Source organism: Electrona antarctica (assembly GCF_951216825.1).
Source record: "Electrona antarctica genome assembly, chromosome: 3".
Lineage (NCBI taxonomy): Eukaryota > Metazoa > Chordata > Actinopteri > Myctophiformes > Myctophidae > Electrona > Electrona antarctica.
The window spans coordinates 7,620,413-7,640,282 of record NC_136808.1 but is presented as its reverse complement, the minus strand read 5'-3'; the positions used below and the strand labels follow the sequence as shown (position 1 = coordinate 7,640,282).

Sequence of the window (19,870 nt, the reverse complement as noted above, 5' to 3'; positions counted from 1 at the left end):
TCACATACAGTGGAAAAATACATATTGTAGAAAATACACAAAAACAATTAAGAAAAACAAAACAACATATGAAATATATTTTTAGTGGCTAAAATTAAAGACCTTTTTTTTTTTTTTTTGCTGTATTGGCATTCAGTTATAAGTAGTCATTGTAATACAAGTCAATACTGTTAACACACCAAACGCCCGGGGTTATTTAATCCATTAAATCAGAGCGCCCAGCGATTTATAGCAGCGGAGCACATTTAGCAACGCACCAGCCGCTATCCCGGATGTAGCTGAAGTAGCTAGATGTAGCCAAAACACCCCCGAGGCGAGCCACAACAACGGGAGGTATGATTTATTCTAACGGGACTAGCGACGCGACCGCGATAACACATAATCTTTGCTTAGAATTGGACGGAATGATTTAGATCAAGAGCTATTTACGTTTTAAGATTTTCGGTCTCATCGGCTAAAATGAGTGGGAACATTTCCGATGACCGGAAATGACATCGAATGTTGCGCAACAGACGCTCCCAGCCTGTGGAGCGGTGTGATTGGTTTTGATATCAATAATTCTCCCGTCCTTTTATTAATCTCCGTCCTGAGCGCTCTGCGTTACTATTTGATTGAACAGAGAACTCCGTCCTTGCCGCTCGGGGTGTTAACCACTTTGACGCTGCTGTCCCAATTTTTGACATGTTATAGGTGATAAACAATGTGTCAGACTCACATAGTAACACACCGTGAACTTGTAGATCAGATATTGTTGCTGCACCACACCATCATATGATTTATGAAGTACAAACTATCATCAGAGAAACAGGTGGTTAATAAAGTCAGACCATCTGATGGATGTATGGACGTCCCCTCGAGAAAAGAAAAGTTAGCATACATACTTTCCAAGTGCTTTAAATCATGGGGTCACAAGAATTGTCTGAGTTTAAAATGGAGTCAAAATATATATATTTTTGAGTGGTGTAAACCACTCCTATTGAGTGGTGTAAACCACTCCTACAACTGGCTTTTGTGTGCATAAAAAAATGACCATGGTTGCTATGTTCAAAATAATTTCTGACGTAATTAAATCACACCCGGGTGAACTGGATGACCGTAGCAACCGTGGTCATTTTCTCTGCGCAAAAAAAGCCAGTTGTGAAATCACATCCGGGTGTGATTTCATTACGTCAGACCACAGCTGATCATGCTATATAAAACCTTACACCACTCAGTTCACACGGGTGTGATTTTTTAAACTTACTTACCAACTTACACAAATCAACCTACTTTATTCCAATAACACAAAACCACATTTACTCTGCTTGAACACTAGTGCAGCTGACAAACAGAATCCTTGCGTCACAAACATGCTCACACTTTACATTCACCTTCATTTTGTTCTTCATAAAGCTGCTCTTTTCGATCTACTTCAATAAATACTGGTACTGGCATAAACGGCCAAGAACATGTGCTCATTAGATTCTACCTCAATGCAACAGAACAGTCATATCTATTAAGAGTAGTTAAAGGTATATTCAGTGATTTCACTTCATTCAAATATCACTTTTTCTCCCTTTTTTTTGTTGATAATCCTCCCTACTATAGAGTGTGCTGACCATATAAGGAGTTCCTCCCTGCCCCCAGTGAGCCTCTGGGGTCAAAAAACCCTAGTTTCAGTATTGGTGGCGGGTGGCAAAGCCTTCATCCAATCAGGATGAGAGGGGCCTTAATCCATTCATGATCGAGTGGGGGCGGGCCTTGGTGCACATGCTGTTGGCCTGTTGCACTTCCCCTCACTGTAGTACGTGTGCATGTGCACATTTTGTTACCGGGGCAGACTGGGTGGTTTTCAAATCACCCAAATCACTGAATGCTCCTTTAACCCCCAAAAAATACTTATTAATTTATTATTATGAAGCATTCATTTATTTATGATGTCTTGAATTCATGGAGTTGTTGTTTTTTTTTTGTTTTTTTTGCATTCCCGAGTCAATCATTTGATGACCGGTGGAGTCTCTGGTCTCCTACTGAGTCTTCCTGTTGACCGATGACCCGATCATCAAATCATTGGCTCAGGAATGCGACCAAAAGATAAAACGTCCCCATGAATTCAAGGATCCATGCACTACTCCACATTTTGGACTGAGGTCGATTAAACAAATGTCTTCTAAATCCTAACAGTTTTCTGAAAAAACAACGTTTCTATGTCAGTGGTGCTCAACCTTTTTCACATCAAGGACTCCCAGAATGATCTGCATTTGGCCGCGGAGCCCCATCTGAACATGTTGTTCCAGGGACCCTCCCCCCCCCCCCCCCCCCCCCCCCAGAAGCAAAGATTTGAGTTAAAAAACGTTCGCTCTGAAAGAATATATATTCAAAGATTTGCGCCACATTTTCACGTTTTTTCAAAAAATAGCAGACCTACAAGCTCGTAGCGCGGCACTCGGTGCCGCGCTATGAGCTTGTAGATCTGCTATTTTTCAATAGCTAAAGCGTAACATAATGCTTAAAAACACCAAAAGGGGTTCCTCGTTCAGAATGGGTTAAGGCCAGTGGTTAATGATAAAGGTCAGATGACACCTGGAGAGGACTGGCAGACTGGACGAGCACCTGAGGCCAGATGTTCCAGAAGATTCGCTCTGGTCTGTACGGACTCATGTGGCGGTCATCACGGCGGTCAGTTGATTACGGCGTAAGGGTAGAAACCCCTGTCCTGCCAGAACTGGCAGTGGAAAGCAGAGTCGTTGTGGACGACGGACAAGTGGTCGGACAACAGGGCAATGTCTGTAGGGTACTCTGACCACGGGGCCAACATCTTACCTGGAAGAAGAAAGAGTATGTGTGTCATGTTACAAATTTTTGGGGCTGGCTATTCAAAAAAACAACAGATCTACAGTACAGCTGCTATTTTTGAACATTTTAGAAAAATCTTGAAAGTGTGAGAACTACTGATTTAGAAGGCATTTTTTTATCAGCCTTGTGGGTTAAAGGACAACTTTAGTTTTTTTCAACCAAGGTTCATGTTTTAGGTTGTTATTAGAGAAAGTAAAAGATGAGTGTTCATTTTTCTTCATTTGTTGCTTTCTTTCGTTTTAGGGATTTTAGCGGTTTTTGACAGGGGGGCGGGGGCATTCGAGCATGGGGCTAAATATGTATTTTTTTACAACATTTTCTAGCAATTTATTTTTTTATTATTTACTCTAGTCCTACTAAACCCCAAGAAATTATATTTGGCCACAAAAGATCACGAGATCTACTGAATGTGTCAAACTGACATATTGAGCCTAAGACACACAGTGTGGCTTCCCCCCAGTAGGCTACCTTCACATTCAGTAGATCCTGTGATCTTTTGTGGTCAGATGTAATTTCCTGGGGTATATTAGGACTATAGTAAATAATTTAAAAAAAAATCGCCATAATATTTTGTAAAGAAATACATATTTAGCCCCATGCTCGAATGCCCCCGCCCCCCTGTCAAAAACTGCTAAAATCCCTAAAACGAAAGAAAGCAGCAAATGAAGAAAAATTAACACTCATCTTTTACTTTCTCTAATAACAACCTAAAACATGAACATTGGTTGAAAAAAACTAAAGTTGTCCTTTAAACTAGTATTACAAGTACTGAAACAAGACTAACTAATATTTGATCTTGGCGTTCGGCACGCACGCACGCAGGCACGCACGCACGCACGCACGCACGCACAGAGTAATCCGCCTGTTTGTGTCTTACCCTCTTTGGCGAAGTTGACGAGTTGTTGCGTGAGCAGCTGCTGGAAGGCCTTGTCCTCGGCAGAGAGGGGCTTCTTCAGGAGGGACTCTAGCTTGCCGAAGAAGGTCACGGCATCCAGCAGGTGGAAGGCGAAACGGCTAGGGAAGCTCAGGAGGCTCAGGAGGCCAGCATCTGATGTGTCGACTGGGACGGACGGCGTATGTGTCACCACGTATCGATATACAGGACTGCGCAAGGCCGCTGCATGGAACAGAGATGGATTTATTGAACAAAGACTAACACGTACAGTAGGCCTGACCTCAACATTTAAAAAAAAAATCTTCTAAATCCTCCAGTTTTCTGAAATAAATATTTTCACGATTTTTCAAAAATAGCAGACCTACAAGCTCGTAGCGCGCCACTCGGTGGCGCGCTATGAGCTTGTAGATCTGCTATTTTTCAATAGCTAAATTATAACATAATGTTTCAAACACCAAAAGGGGTTCCCGCCCAGAATGGGTTAATACACGAGTTATAAATACAGAATTCTAAAACAAGCATGTCAAATCGCACAATCTGAGGTTGGTACAGTAGGTGCGCTATAAATATAATACAACAAAATCACAAGATTCATTTAAAATCTTTATGTTTTATTATACTACTGTAGCACGGGCAGCAACAACACACATGCTTCCGCATCATGTGATATAATAAACATGACATTTATTATATCACTCCATGGCTAAGAAAGCTACAAACGGTTGGCCAGGGTGAAATCCACAACACAATTATTGGCCATTATTGACCTTCAGATTTGATGATTGGTGTCCGGAAAAGGGTGCAGTTTCAAATCAACCAGCATTATAATAAAATTCCATTGCACAATGAGACTAACAAACTAGCAAACATAGCACTGTAAATGTAAACGTTGCGTAAGATCCTGTTTGTACATGTAGTTAGGAACTACCTTCTCGTAGAAAGATTAATTGGGGTGAATTCATAATATTTTTCTCATTAACTCATTCCAGGCCATATTGGGATTACAGTATATCACACCCAGAGCCATAGAGTAAAACAGAGTTACGCAAACTTCGTTCACTTCATGGGGCTTCAGTCCAATGGCGGCTCTCCTACATAGACTTCTATTGAGAATGGGGACAACCAACTGGGACAAGTTCTGGACCGGAAGTAGGCAGAAATGCATTGGACTCAGGCAACAGCCCAGCTCTAATGATCAGGGTCCTTGGAACAACATATTTTCAGATGGGGGTCGGCGGCCAATTACATATATTTTTTGGGGTCCTTGACATGAAAATGTTTGAGAACGACTGACATAGAAACATGGATTTGTCAGGATTTAGAAGGCATTTGTAGAATCGTCCTCATGGTCTAAATGGGTTAAACCAGTGTGACGAGCGTATACCTGCAGCCCTCGTGGCCAGGTCGTTGTTGGGACAGGTCCACCTCATGTCCGTCACCATGGTGGTGTACAGCCTCTCGGGACAGCGGTCTGCAGTGGGACAATGAGCAGAGCTGGGGTACAGCTCCAGAGCCTGCTCAGGAAGGTCCTCGCCGAAGGGCCTTAGTTTGTCTGGGGGTTGGACACGGCACACAGAGAATGGGGGAAAGAAAATACATATAAATACAAGCTGTCAGGATCTGCCTTCCGTGTGTTGTGTTTGGTGTTCCTGAATCTTATTTTGAAGTGATGCTTTTGTGTTTCCTGTCCTCCTTTGTAGTAGTTTCCTGCCTTGTCTCAACTTCCCTGATTTTTGGTTCTTTGTTTCACCTGTGTCTTGTTTTCCCCAGCCAATCCTTGTGTTGATTTGTTTTGAGTTCACCTGTGTCCTGTTAATCTTGTGCCTATTTAAACCTTGTGTTTGGCTGTGTTCTCTGTTGGATTATTGTATTGTCACCTGAGTGCCAAGTCTGTTTTATGTTTGCTAGTGTTGCGCTACTGCAGGTCTTTGTTTGAATAAAGACTTCTAAGATCCCGACTTCCTTGCATTTGGGTCCTGCTTGAAAACCAAGCATCAATTTAGATGTAATGTTATATTACATGGGTAATTCATTAATCACATAACACTACCAATATGCCTTATTTAGTCACAAAGACGGGAACAGCATTCGATCAACACAGGAAACATGGCGGGCTTGTTACTAGGTGTGTAACGATATAGTAACTGCATCGAAAAAACGATTTTAATTTCAAGAATCGAAGTAAATCGAAATGAAAACAACAACATTGACTTATGTATCGTATCGTTTTGCAATGCAAATAGTCGGTATCGAATCGTTTTGCTATGCATATAATATCAATACTACATTTTTGTGCGTGGTATTTAGCCATTTTTAGAAGAAAAAAGAAAAAGAGGCGTTTAATTACTTAGTTTAAAATAATGTCAATGTATTTTAAATAGTTACTGTATCGATTTCAAATCATTGAATCGTATCGTATCGGATCGCCATACTGAACCAATATTGTCCATGTATCGTATCGTCAACCATGTATCGTGGTACGTATCGTATCGCTGTTAAAATGTATCGTTACACCCTACATCAGGGGTGCCCACACTTTTTGACTTGAGAGCTACTTTCAAAATGACCAGCTCGGCAAGATCTACCCACCAAATCAATTATTATACCATTGCTGAAAATAGTTTAAATATGTACCTGAGGGGGCTTCAGAATAGTAGAGTTCGTGTTACATTCTGTACAGTATAAGACAAATGCACTTGGAATGGGAAATAGAGGGGGAGAAATGTTTTTTTTTTGTTTTTTTATCGTTTTCTTCAATATATTTAAATGAAATACTCTTTAGGGGCATGTCATGTGATCTACCTGCACAGCCTTTGTGATCTACTGGTAGATCGCGAAATTCGCGATCTACCTTTTGGGCACCCCTGCTCTACATGTTACTCTAAGTTCCCTCCATCCACAGTATAGGTTAGCACGTGGTGGCATTTTAGCTGATCGGTCAGCTACTAATATCAGCCCTTGGGGATGATCAGATATCACTCTCTCGGCCTGGTTATTTCAATTTATGAAGAAAATTAATAAACCCAAATAAATAGGTGTTACGCAAGTCTTCCACAAGGGGAAGACTTCCTCAAAGTGATAATAATTCATTGGGGGTCTAATTATTGGTTGGTAACTTACAACCCCTGCTGTATGTATTCTGCGCATGGCAACATTTACATCATTACAACACTTTCAATCTTAGAGGTCATAGTGTTGTCCAAGTGTTGTTTTTTGCAGCAAATTTAGATTTTAGTTTTAGTCGTAGTCTCTTGAATAGTTTTCATTTAGTTTTAGTCACATTTTAGTCACCCGGAATGTTTTAGTGTTAAGTCTAGTTTTAGTCGACTAAATATCCTAAGATTTTAGTCGACTAAATCTACAGTTGATTTAGTCGAACAAAATGTATTTTGGCGGGCCTTGATGCCGTCGTAATGAGCATGCAACCAAGTGTAAACTAGTCCCTTCCTAACATTTTAGTCTAGTTTTTATTTGTTGACGAAATTCTTAGTTTTAGTCATCATTTTCCTTTAGTTTCCCTCAGTGAAAAAAGGTAGTTGACGAACATTTTTCGTCTTAGTCTAAAGGTGGCCTTACAGTTACACTAGCCGATAATCGGCCAATTTTGAGGCTTGGGGGGTGCCCGACTCAATCAGGAGCAATTGAGTCGGGAGCATAAATAATCGTCTAGTGTGAGTGTATAAAAGATCCATTAGTCGACGAAATCAACACTGGTGTTGTCCATAGATAGAGTATCTCACCTGTCACAAACCACCGGTAATCATCCCATGTCCACGTGGAGATGTTCTCATACGGGGGGCTACAAAGAAAACGCAAACCATTAACGTTTTTTTCAATAACAGAACTTAACCCATTTTTGGCGGGAACCCCTTTTGGTGTTTTAACTAAGCATTATGTTATACTTTAGCTATTGAAAAATAGCAGATCTACAAGCTATGAACTTGTAGGTCTGCTATTTTTGAAAAATCGTAAAAATGCGGCACAAATCTTTGAATATATATTCTTTCAGAGCGAACGTTTTTTTTATTTCGACGTCAGGCCTAAATGGGATAAGGTGAAACTTTTTGGGACTATACATTTTGACCCCGGGCAGAGCAGAGCGGTCACCTGAAGTCCATCTCCTGCCACGTGGTGCCGATGACGAACGGCACGTCGCTGTAGTTCCCCCCGTTCTCCCACGTCTCGAACGGCGGAGCGCTGAGCACATGTCCGTCCACCACTGCCACGGGGCCGCAGAACCTGCCTTTAGTGGGGAGATCCACCAGGTCGTCCCCTGCCCAGGATGGGTACTCCTTCCATGGGATGGCCTGGGGGGGGGAAGCAGTAATGAATTTTATTTTACATTTTTATCCCACGATTTTGTAACCCATTTTTTCACCCAGTGTCAATTATCTAATGTAATCCTGGGCGCTACACTTCCTCTGCCAACCTGGGGGGGGCAGCGGACCGACCTCATGCTTCCTTCAATGCATGAGGAGTCCAAGCTGCTTCTTTTTCCCGGGCCGGACGTAGCGCGTGGAAGGAACACGTTATTCCAACCAGTTCCAGACCATTCCCCTCCATCAGGCGCCCCGGCTGGCCAGGGGGAGGTAGTTTAGAGACCAGGATTACTGCATGTTTTTTGTGAGGGTACCTACCCTGGGGGACACGGGGAGAACATGCAAACTCCACACAGAAAGGCCCTTTCGCCAACCCCGCCTCGGGTATGGGCACTGATGACGCGGAGGAGGGAACATGCCCCCAGCGCCCACAGCGGGAATCGAACCCAGGACCTTCTAGCTGTGAGGCGACAGCACTACCGGCTGTGCCACCGTGACCCCGAAAAAAAAAACACTTGTTAAAAGATTACTCTCTCGATAGTAACACTAATAATGGGGGTATGTGCCCCTCATAATGACAGACCACGTCCTCTAGCCCCTCCCATTAGCCAATGTTAATATAGGATTTTGTACGTACATGGCATGATAACTGTAACTAACTGTACATGTATCAAAGCAAAGCAAAAAGCAAAGTTCTTTGTTTACCCAGGGTAAGTGGACTAAGCTCGAGATGCTTGTTTACAGCCATGCCCTGCTCATAGAACATTTCATGGTTGAGGTTCAATGCCTTGCTCAAGGGCACTTCAGCGGTGGTAATTTTAACGTGCCGATTCGAACTGGCGACCTTCCGGTATCAAGACCGCTCCGCAAACCGCTCGGCCACCGCTGCCATATGTATGTGTATGTCCTGTGTATTTGTACTGTATGTCATGTTGCACCTATGTGTCTTTAGTACTGTGTACTTGCACTGCTGTAATGTTGTATTTTGTATGTATAGGACCCCCTCTAAAACGAGATGCTGCATCTCAAGGGGCCATCCTCTCAATAAAGTTCAATAAAGTGTGTGTGTGTGTGTGTGTGTGTGTCCGTCCTGCCTGTAGAATCTGTTTGATGGGGAGCCCTCGGAGGCAGGCCAGGTCTTTGCAGCCCGTCTTCTCCAGGAACACCAGGTTGTCTGCCTCGGCCTTCTTCAGCGAGGCGTTGTAAACGTAGGAGCCGCTCATGTCCACTGCGGCGCGGAACAAACCCTTTGCCAAGGGTGACATCATCAGGGCCCATACAGACGTCCCACCTACACAACATACACAACATAAGGTGAAACGTTTTGGGACAGGTTCAATATTTAACCGGGAAAGCATCGGTTTCACATTAGATTTGAACCACTTTAAGCCATTTTGACCTGAGATCAGATTCTAAAAATGTCTTCTACATCCTGACAGTTTTCTGAAAAAGCTATGTTTCTATGTCAGTCGTTCTTCGATTTAAAAAAATAGCAGACCTACAAGCTTGTAGATCTGCTATTTTTCAATAGCTAAAGCATAACATAATGCTAACACCAAAAGGGGTTCCCGCCCAAAATGGGTTAACCATATTTTTGTACTTGCTATTAAAAAATTGCCAATATACGTACAAGCTCATAGCGTGTCACTTCGTGCTGCGTTATGAGCTTGTAGATCTGCTAGTTTTGAAACATCGGGACCATTTTGTGCAAATCTTTGAATATATATATATATATCATGGTCAACTCAAATCCTTGCTTCTGGGGGTCAGTGGAATGAAATATTTTGGTCCTCAGCCAAATACATATAATTTTGGTGATCCCTGACGTGAAAAGGTTTGAGCGTCACATCTACAAGCTCGTAGTGCGGCACTAAATGTGGTCGCAAATCCTTGAATATATATATATGCTTTCAGAGCGAACGCTTTTAACTCAAATCTTTGCTTCTGGGTGGGGGGTCCCTGCCTGGAACAACATATTTTCAGATGGGGGTCGGCGGACAATTACATATTATTTTTGGAGGTCGTTGACAAACTTGACATGAAAAGGTTTGAGCACCACTGACATAGAAACATGAGTTTTTCAGAAAACTTTTAGAAGCATTTAGAAGGCATTTGTAGAATCGTCCTCAGGCCTAAATGGGGATGGAAATGGGGATGGAGTTTGACGGCCGCTAATTGTTTACTCCAGTGTTCCACCGCGCGTAATACGACATTCCCGCTATTTGTTTAATGCGTTTAATTCGCTGTTCTAAAATAATTAAAAAGAAACAGCGCATTTATCCGGGGCCTGATGACGAGGCCGTCGCGTTATGATGACGAAACCGGAAATCAAGTCATCATCTGGGCTGCTAGGGCTTCTGGGAAATTTAGCTCAATGTAAGTGGACGGGGGGTTTGTTTGGACTACAATGCCTCATAGAGGCGGATCCTGTACCGCATTGTAATGGCCGCTGGTGATGATGATCATAACATGCCGACGGACCATTCTAAGCCGGATTTTCGCAGATCAAAAGCCCAAATACTTCAGCGTATGCTCTAAAGGTAATAAAACAATCTCGGCAGCGTAGAATATTTGATTAAAATGCGGGTAACGCGTGACAAGCAGTAGAACTGTTAAAACCGAGCTTCTGATCAACAATAATTACCACCTGTGCTGTGCCTGCTGATGGCAACGATGTCCCAATGTATTATTGACTTTTTTTTACCGTTAGAGCCTGTTCCCACGGGGAAACGCTAGGCGCACAGAATACATCTGTTTGCATCACCCAGGGGAGATGTGAGAGCGGAGAGATGATTTACGACCGCCCCGCAATGAAAAAGTAGTTGCCATCCAGTTGACCAAAGTAAAACTTTCCATTTTATATTTATTTTTTACTCAGATCAGGGTATCTTTAGTTTTTTTTATGAAATAATAAAATTACCTACATTCCATTTGTTAATACACTTACAGTATCATGTCTTGTTTGTAAACTGAATGACACAGGAACCAGACAGTAGCCTACTAGAATCGACATGGTCTTTTTACGCAGAATATATCAATTTGTACACCATCGATCAATTCTACTACATGCACTGTTGGCCTCAATGTACCGGTGAAGTGTTCTGCGGTACACCCAAATGTGTTTATTGCAGCAGCGGAACCAACCAAACTAATCAATAATCGCTTGATATTTAGTCCTGCCCTGATGTCATTCATTGGCCACCCATTTCAGTTTGACAGGTGATCCACACTGCAGTGCCAAACGTTTATATATTCAACTTTGTCTACCCCACGCTTCATGCCAAGTGCATAGAGGGTATGCCCATGCATAAAGTGAATGGCAGAGTGGCAAATCGAGTGGCAAAGTGAATTTATAAATGTTGTTTAAAGTCATTTAATGCAATCAAATAGGACTTTTGGATGTATGGGCTGTCAAGGCCAGAAAGTAGTTTGTTGTGGTGGTGGTGTAAGCTTAGCACCTACAGGTTTAGGCGTCAAAAATAAGTTTTCCCTGGATGAACTTTTTTCTTTCTCTGGTGCCATTGCGTGTCTCTGCTATCTCAAGAATCAAATGAAGAATGAGGTCGGGACAGTGTGTGTGTGTGTGTGTGTGTGTGTGTGGTGTTTATATGACGTGACGTGAAAACCGGTTCTGGGGGGATGCAGCCATACAGGCACCTAGCAGACACGTTTCACACTGAGTGAAAAGAGTCAAAAGACCCAACACCTTCCAGACACGCAGGACACAGAGAGAATAGATGTGCATTCTTCTGTCTGATGCACTGTCAGCCTTGAATAATACATAGCAAATAATACACAAAAAGCTGCTCGACTGAGGGGAGGCAAAAACGTACTCTGCGCCTGCCTTACACTGACAAGCATGGTGTTCAAATAAAGTCTCTCCCTATTGACACTTAAACAGGCCTTTAAAGGTACAATGCAATTTATATCCACTAGAGGGTGTGTATGTTCACTTGTTCAACTAAAAACAACCAGATGTAACACAATTTGTTACTAGCATAAAACAACCTAAAACTATTGTCATGAGTACTTGAAATAACTGGCTCAACACAAGTGTGCCATATGCCTGAGGTAGCCTGTTTTAAATATTCACCCCAGTGATGGAATGTGTTTAAAACCTGTCACCTGAATTATATACCGATTCCGATATTATACAGAGGACCACAATGGAAACAAGCATATACTGTAGGCCCTAGGAGTTAATAAAGTATTCAATCAATCAATAAAAATGACATATTTGATTTGGTTTCATTTTGTTCTAGACTAGAGGTACTAGAAACCTTTGATTTATATTGAACTCATTAATGCATTTTTACATTTTTCATTTAACCCATTTTGGGCAGGAACCCCCTTTGGTGATAGCATTATGTTATGCTTTAGCTATTGAAAAATAGCAGATCTACAAGCTCATAGCGCGCCACCGAGTGGCACGCTACGAGCTTGTAGGTCTGCTATTTTTGAAAAATCGAACAACATAGCTTTTTCAGAAAACTGTCAGGATGTAGAAGACATTTTTAGAATCTGATCTCAGGTCAAAATGGGGTAAAAAAAAATTTGCTGGTGAAAACCGCTAGAGTGCCAGAAGACGAGGCAGATTTTACTCTGAAAAGCCCCGCCTTCCATTACCCCCCCAACACCGGGAGGCATGATCTTCCGTTCTCACCTCACGCTGTCACACCTAAAGTCTCTCTCTAGAAGCGCTTATATTCCAAAACGAGATGCTTCCTGAAGTCAGTGAGGTCATGGCTTCAAATCTACCCACTCCCCTCGCTCTCTATACACTGTTTTCTTCATCTCTATCTAATATCGTACCTGAAGGCCTGGGCCATGGCTCAGTGGTCCAGGCACCTTGGCTGGTAATCCAGTCTGGCAGTGTGCCGCGGGTTCGACTCCCGATCCCGACGGCCTTTACTGCATGTCTTCCCCCCATCTCTCTCCCCATTTCCTGTCAGCCTACTGTCTGTCCCTCCATAAAATATATAAAATAAAGGCGAAAGCCAAAAAAAAAAACATTTAATATCGTACCTGAACTTTGTCCAAAGATGGTGACCTTTGCGGGGTCACCTCCAAACACGTGGATGTTTTTCTGGACCCACTGCAGAGCGGCGATCTGGTCCATGAAGCCGTAGTTCCCTGGGGAGGGGCAACCACATGACACAGCAGTTAACCAAATGACTACCCCACATGATGTGGCCTTGTTCTTCTTCCCGTGGCCCATTTTCTCCATCAGGAACAAAACCAGTAGCGTTGCAGAATACATGCTCAATCCTAATTTAACTCATTTGAAAACGGAGGGCACATGGGAACAGACAGAGAGGAAAGAACATTGGTTTCATGAGCCGTTGCGCCATGCGAGATTTCATGGCTAATTTCATGTCACGGTTACAGGGGAATCTGTATGCTACATCATGCAACATTAATGCTCAACTTTGTGTGCGTGCGTGCGTGTGTGTGTGCGTGCGTGCGTGCGACGGAACTGCGGCTCGCGCATCAGCCTCGACAGCCACATCAAGTGGTATCAGCAGCAAGAACGTTGAACACCCCCCCCCCCCCCCCCATCCAACCCAAAGCAAGCGTTATCATCGTACACGATGGACAGCTAAGTGTGTGTGTGTTTGTGTGTGGGGGGGGGTTAGGAAAGAAACCCCATTTCCCAAATCTTCTGCAAAATGACCTCCAGTTATCCACACCACTATAATATTCATTAACTATTCATATCTTAATGGAAAAAGTATACGCTCTCTTAAACAGGAGTGGGAGTGAAATCTAATCACCATAAATATTTCAAACTAAAGCTCAGAAGATGGGATAAACAGCTCATGATAATGTGACATGTGCCACCAATAAAACCTCTTAAACACAAAGAGATATGCTGCAGTGAGCTGAGCTAAACCCACACCACACACACCACCATTTTACAAACAATTTACAACAAGCTCTAATTTAACAACAAGCAGCATAGCTGCTTGAAATCCGAGTCCTCATTGTAGAGTTGCACTCAACTGATTGCACCTTTCTATTTGCCTGGCTCCAGCCCTGAATCGCTAGCCACGCCCGTTAAAAACAATGTTCGAAGTGAAACGAAATGGAAATTCACACCGAGTGTCAGTCTATCTTTCTAGTGTATGAAACTAGGAGAAAGAAGGGACACCCGCACACCGCCAACTTGCGTTTCTGTCTTGCGACCTTCCTCAAGCCTGAGGAAGGTCGCAAGACCGAAACGTTGCTCTCTCAAGAAAAATAAATGCTCTTGAACCTAGCAAGTGGCGGTGTGCGGGTGTCCCTTCTTTCTCCTATAAGTTGTATGCCTCGTCACCATCGCACCTGCTCCAAATTGCCTACCGGGTGTGCGGAAGTCATCTCTCTAGTGTATGAAACTGAAATCATAGCTATGCGTTTTGTCGCAATGTAAAGCTGCATACACTTGTTGGGACTTCCACAGAAGTCACCACCACCGTTCTAACACTGACCTGAGGTGTGGGTGGGGGAGCCATTACTCAGAATCTCCAGCGCCATGAAGCCGAAGGCATTGAGCCTGTAGTTGAAGCTGACATAAACGAGGCCCGTCTCGGCGGCCAGCGCCTCCGTGGGCGAGTAGCCCTCCTCGCCGCCGCTGAGCATGTGCAGGTAGCCTCCGTGGATCCAGACCATGACGGGCAGCTTGGCGCCGGCCTCCAGCGTGGGCGTCCAAACGTTGACGAAGAGACAGTCCTCCCGACCCATCACCGTCCCCGTCTCCGTCAGCGGGCGCACCTGTGGGCACATGCTGCGGAAGTGGGTGGCGTCTGCGACGCCGGTCCTGCACGTCGGTTCGGCTGGCGGGGCCCAGCGTTGCTCGCCGGTGGGAGGCGCCGCGTAGCGAATGCCCTTGAAAGAGTAAGCGCCATTTATCTGGGGAGGGAGAAGAGAAATGGCCAAACCAAGCGGCTAGGATTAACATGATATGATATGTACAGTAAGTCGAGAGTCAGACAAAATCTCAAAATGCTTCTAAGATCAGAGGCGACTAATATTTTGTTGTTTTTATCATTTACAAATTCAAGTTACTATGCAACTTCAAGGGAATAGTTAATTTTGGATATAGTAGGTGCCTCCAAGAACTCCCAGTTCTCACACGAGGAGATAATGCCCGAAAATAACTATTGCAGAAAATGTCAGAAGCACAGGAAGTACAAGGTTAAATGTTGTCCACCAGACAACCAGAACTTCCTGTAGCCCCGAACTTCCTGAATTTCCAAAAGTCTTGTCAAGTGGCCCGGGGCCGGCCTAGCGGTCCGGGCAGCTGGGCCAGTAATCCAGCCTGACAGCTTGTCGCGGTTTCGAGTCCCGATCCCGACGACCTTTGCTGTGAGATTAACTATACCCTTGAAGTTGCTGAAAGTGTACAAGTGCACGACAACATAGTAACTTGCGTGTCCTCCCCCGAATCTCACTCCCCGTGTCCTTTCAACATACTGTACATCTATATCAATAAAGGCAAAAAGCCCTAAAAATATATTTTTAAAAAAAAGGTCTTGTCCAGCATAGGGGCCGCCAAAATCTTAGATACTTGTTTTTTTTAAACATCTGTTTATTATGAATTTTTGGTATACAGGCATTTCAGTAATATTTAAGCAACAAGTTACAGATTAGTCAAAAAAATAGCAGAAACATACAAACAAAACAAGACTTACAATAAAAAGAGACAAAACATAACCGTCAAAGAAAAAGACAAAAACAATAAAATAATAACCGACATGGCTGATGACTACACCGCACTCCGAGGACAGAAACAACATCACAACACAATCTAAAAAACATTTACATTAATTAGATGACATTACGGGGCAGAACAATATCGTATTCAATCACTTCAGTCCAACACAACAAGCATCTCAATAATGGGTGACCAGATTTTTGGAAATAAGGGTTCCCTTTTCGACAGGGTAAATCAAATTTTCTCCAAATGCAGCACTCCTCCCAGCTCCTTTATCCACATATCAACTGTCGGAGGTTTATCCGACTTCCAGGCCTGTAGTATTAACTTCCTAGCTAGCAGTGTAGCGAGCGAAATGGCCCGTGCCTCATATTTGTTTTGAACCTGATCTGGTTCCACCACACCGAAGAGTGCAACTAGCGGTGCCGGGGGGAAGTCTCTTTTATATGCTTTAGCCAAGAAATCTAAAATTTGACTCCAGAAACGTTGCAATTTATGACATTGAAGAAATTGATGAGACAGAGTCAAAATCTTAGATACTTGTGTTGAAGAGCGTGAACTCACATGTCGTCCTCTGTACTCGCCACAGTCGGTGGCTACCTGAGCCAGACCCGGGGGCAGCGTTTGGGCCACGTAAGCCAGGTAACCGGCCATGGTGAGCAGAGCCGTCACCCCCAGGCAGATGAGGAAGATGCAGCGCCTGGAGAGGACCAGGAAGGGGCTGATGTAGTTTCTGTGGTGGACATACTGCACGTCCTCCTCTCCTTCCTCCTGGACCAGGTAGCGGTACTCTGTCCTCTCTGGGACCTCGAACACGTCCTCATTCATCTCCGCTCTTGGTTGGTTGGGAGGGAAACACAGGTTGCAACTTCAGCCACAGGCGTTGCCACTTTAACCCATTTAGACCGGAGGACGATTCTTCTAAATCCTGACAGTTTTCTCAAAAAACCCATGTTTCTATGTCAGTGGTTCTCAAACATTTTCATGTCAAGGACACCCAAAAATATATGTATTTGGCCGCCGAACCCCATCTGAAATTATGTTCCTTCAGGGATTTCCCAGAAGCAAAGATATGAGTTAAAAACGTTCGCTCTGAAAGAATATAAATTCAAAGATTTGCTCCACATTTTCAAGACTTTTTCAAAAATAGCAGACCTACAAGCTCATAGCGCGGCACTCGGTGCCGCGCTATGAGCTTGTAGATCTGCTATTTTTCAATAGCTAAATTAAAACACCAAAAGGGGTACAGAATGGGTTAAAGAGGGTCCTATTTTCGCCAGTGCCTTGCCTTACCCCTTATCCCTAAACTTCTTTGCCTTTGCCTTTTTTTTTTTTTTTTTACTATTTTGAAAAACATTTTTAAATACTTCAAATAGCCAAGATCTACATGGACACGTCCATGGACGATTAACCTATCTGGCAAGTGGGAATGACCTTTGGGAAAGTATAGAACATGACCTGTAGCCTACTTCCCTGACAGGCAAGTGTCAACTCTGAGCCACCACACTCGCTACACAATAGCCTTTCAAAATTATTTATTGATTGATTGAATACTTTATTAACAGTTTGCAAAAGAAGGCAAGGTGCGGTGTTGTATACAAAATAATGCTAAACCCAAGACTTGTTTCCATTGAGGTTCTGTGTATTCAATTCATCAAGGCTCCTTATATTATGTATGTCCATATGGGGCAAGAGTGTATCATTTGAATGCCAATACTCAGTCCTGACAAATGGACAAATTTTGTTTTTCTTAATTAATAGGGCTTGTACAATTGTTTTCCACACGCAGGATCATACTGGAGCAGCATGCTGTCATACAATAAGCGGAAATTAATGTCTGTAGGTGTATTGTTTAGCATCAGGACTAGTCAGCCTTCAGGAGTTTCCGTCCATACACTGTACTGGTACTAATACATAGTTAGAGGTTTCCGCCCCAGATGTTGTTGTTGCTGCATTGTGTTATCGGTCGAGTTCTTTCGTTGCCCTTTTTTCCCGAAATGCGACAACTATAATCTGCACTAAAGCTGATCGGCACCATGCAGTCAAGTTAGCCCAAACATTTTACAGTCAAGTATCAATGTGTGCTATGTGAGTCGACACTGTCAGTACGTTAAAGAGCAATTAATTAATGATTCAAAACTATAACTTTTTACATGACAAAGTTTCTAAAGTGTTTATCTGTGACTTGCGTATTTTTGTTAGATTGACACGTAGCTTCGGCATTATTGCTGAAAAACGGGGCCACACCCGTTGTCGTTGTGTATGGCTATATACGTACATACATCGTAATAGACATGTAATTAAACTCGAGTCTTTTATTACTTACCATATATTATTATACAGCTGCTTGCTCACAAGGGAAACAACACCATTGCGCACAACACTCCAATTTGTCCGTTTCGGAGTACTTCCCATGTTCCGGGCGTACAGGATCCGAACGGTCGCGCTCTGATTGGCTAATTCGTTGTTAGGCAACGCAAGTGTATCCATTCCATACAGCAGCATATTAAACACAGCGAAAGGTCGTGCAAATTGCATTTCGATTACATGTCGAGGATACTTTATTGTCCAAAATGGATACAAATACAGGTTGCAAATATAAAATATAATACAGTTACAAAGTACAGTCTGGTTTGTTCAGGTCTGATTCTCTACAGAAGCCTTGGCGTGTGGCCATGTGCCTTTGACTGACCAATCGTTGACTATAAACAACCAACCATCTAACCAATCACGACGCTGTCGTCCCCACGGGCTATGGGATCCTCGGCGCCTGGTACATTAATTTCAGAGTAATTTAGTAAGAGAGTGGCGACACTAGCGTTGACTCCCATTGTGGAATGCGGAAGTGCTCAAGACTGAATTTCTGCCCAGTCAGGTATATCTTTTAATTGATCTTTTATTGATCCAGTGGAGTGGTAACAGCAACACAGGCTGTTGACATGCAGTGACACACATTAGACTTATTGCTCCTTAATGAACAGTGAACAAGGACTGCACACAGCACCTGCTTATGTGTCTGCATTTAGTGCATTATGATGTTTTATTATTATTAGGGGACCAAGCAGTCCTGAAGGGACCCTAATTGTTTTTTTCTTCCACCAAAAATAGCAGTTCTGTCTGGACCGTGCAGTCGGCTTTCGGTAATAATATTACCGAAAGCCGACTGCACGGCCCTCTACCATATTATGGTAGAGGGCCATGCCAAACGGTGAGGATGCGAAGCCCACGACCATTGGCCAAAGGGTGGCGCTATAGCACTCAATTGAAAAGGAAAACTTTGATCGTGCATAGCTCATGAACCGTTTGACCCACGCCAATAAAACTTCGATACACATATGCCGGACAAGTATTGTGCTCTTACTTTTGACCTCTGACCTCTAGATCACCCGCCATTTTGAATTATATGAAAATCAGTTAAAATGTATCTTTGGGGAGGCACTGGGGGGGACACTGGAGAAGCACTGGGGGGACACTGGGCAGACAATGCATGGGCAGGCACTGGGGAGGCACTGGGGAGGCACTGGGCAGACACTGGGGAGGCACTGGGCAGACACTGGGGAGGCACTGGGAGGCACTGGGAGGACACTGGGGAGGCACTGGGGAAGCACTGGGGAGGCACTGGGGGGACACTGGGGGGGGACTGGGGAGGCACTGCGGAGGCACTGGGGGGACACTGGGGGGGACACTGGGGAGGCATTGGGGGGATACCAGGGGGGCACTGGGGGGGGCACTGTCTGGGGAGGCACTAGGGGGGCACTGTTTGGGGAGGCACTGGGGGGGCACTGTCTGGGGAGGCCCTGGGGGGGCACTGTCTGGGGAGGCACTGGGGGGGGGCGGCACTGTCTGGGGAGGCACTGGGGGGGGGGGGGGGCACTGTCTGGGGGGACACTAGGGCCCGGGGGGCACTGTCTGGGGGGGCACTGTCTGGGGGGACACTGGGGGGGGGGCACTGTCTGGGGAGGCAAGCTGTAATTTTCTGTGATTTTGCGCTCTCTAGTGGACACTGGTTAACTTTGGGTTTCCATGCAATTTACTTTCATTCACAAGCAAGACGTCTGTCCATGCGGTCACACAGACTGTTCAACTACTTAAACAGTATTCCTTATACACTTTCTGTTCATGTCT

The 19,870-nt window shown here is 44.0% G+C and overlaps 1 protein-coding gene across 2 annotated transcripts; it reads right to left on the bottom strand.

Annotated features, from left to right (window-relative positions):
- Positions 1–2,335: 2,335 nt before the first annotated feature.
- Positions 2,336–18,190, bottom strand: LOC306919977 (para-nitrobenzyl esterase). 2 transcript variants are annotated; one of them, XR_013789592.1, is made up of 11 exons: positions 18,072–18,190; positions 16,310–16,580; positions 14,520–14,940; positions 13,075–13,182; positions 9,144–9,340; positions 7,838–8,037; positions 7,471–7,529; positions 5,115–5,282; positions 3,713–3,952; positions 2,482–2,802; positions 2,336–2,410 (listed from the first exon to the last, which is right to left on the bottom strand). XR_013789592.1 is itself a non-coding variant. In XM_079496563.1 (10 exons), exons 2-10 carry the CDS (start codon positions 16,571–16,573, stop codon positions 2,660–2,662), a joined length of 1,800 nt encoding a protein of 599 aa, XP_079352689.1. In that variant the 5' UTR covers positions 16,574–16,580; positions 18,072–18,190; the 3' UTR covers positions 2,441–2,659. The 2 variants fall into 2 exon arrangements, 1 of the variants encoding a protein (XP_079352689.1); XM_079496563.1 differs by lacking the exon at positions 2,336–2,410 and having other exon boundaries at positions 2,441–2,802.
- Positions 18,191–19,870: the final 1,680 nt, after the last annotated feature.

What these genes read in the sequence shown, in the direction of transcription:
- LOC306919977 (XM_079496563.1), bottom strand. Translation starts at nt 16,573, where the DNA reads ATGAATGAGGACGTGTTCGAGGTCCCAGAGAGGACAGAGTACCGCTAC. An exon ending in CCATCAAACAGATTCTACAG is followed by an intron (nt 8,038 to 9,143) that starts GCAGGACGGACA and finishes TCCCCCCCCCAG; the next exon opens with GCCATCCCATGGAAGGAGTA. An exon ending in TTACCGGTGGTTTGTGACAG is followed by an intron (nt 5,283 to 7,470) that starts GTGAGATACTCT and finishes TCCAACCCCCAG; the next exon opens with ACAAACTAAGGCCCTTCGGC.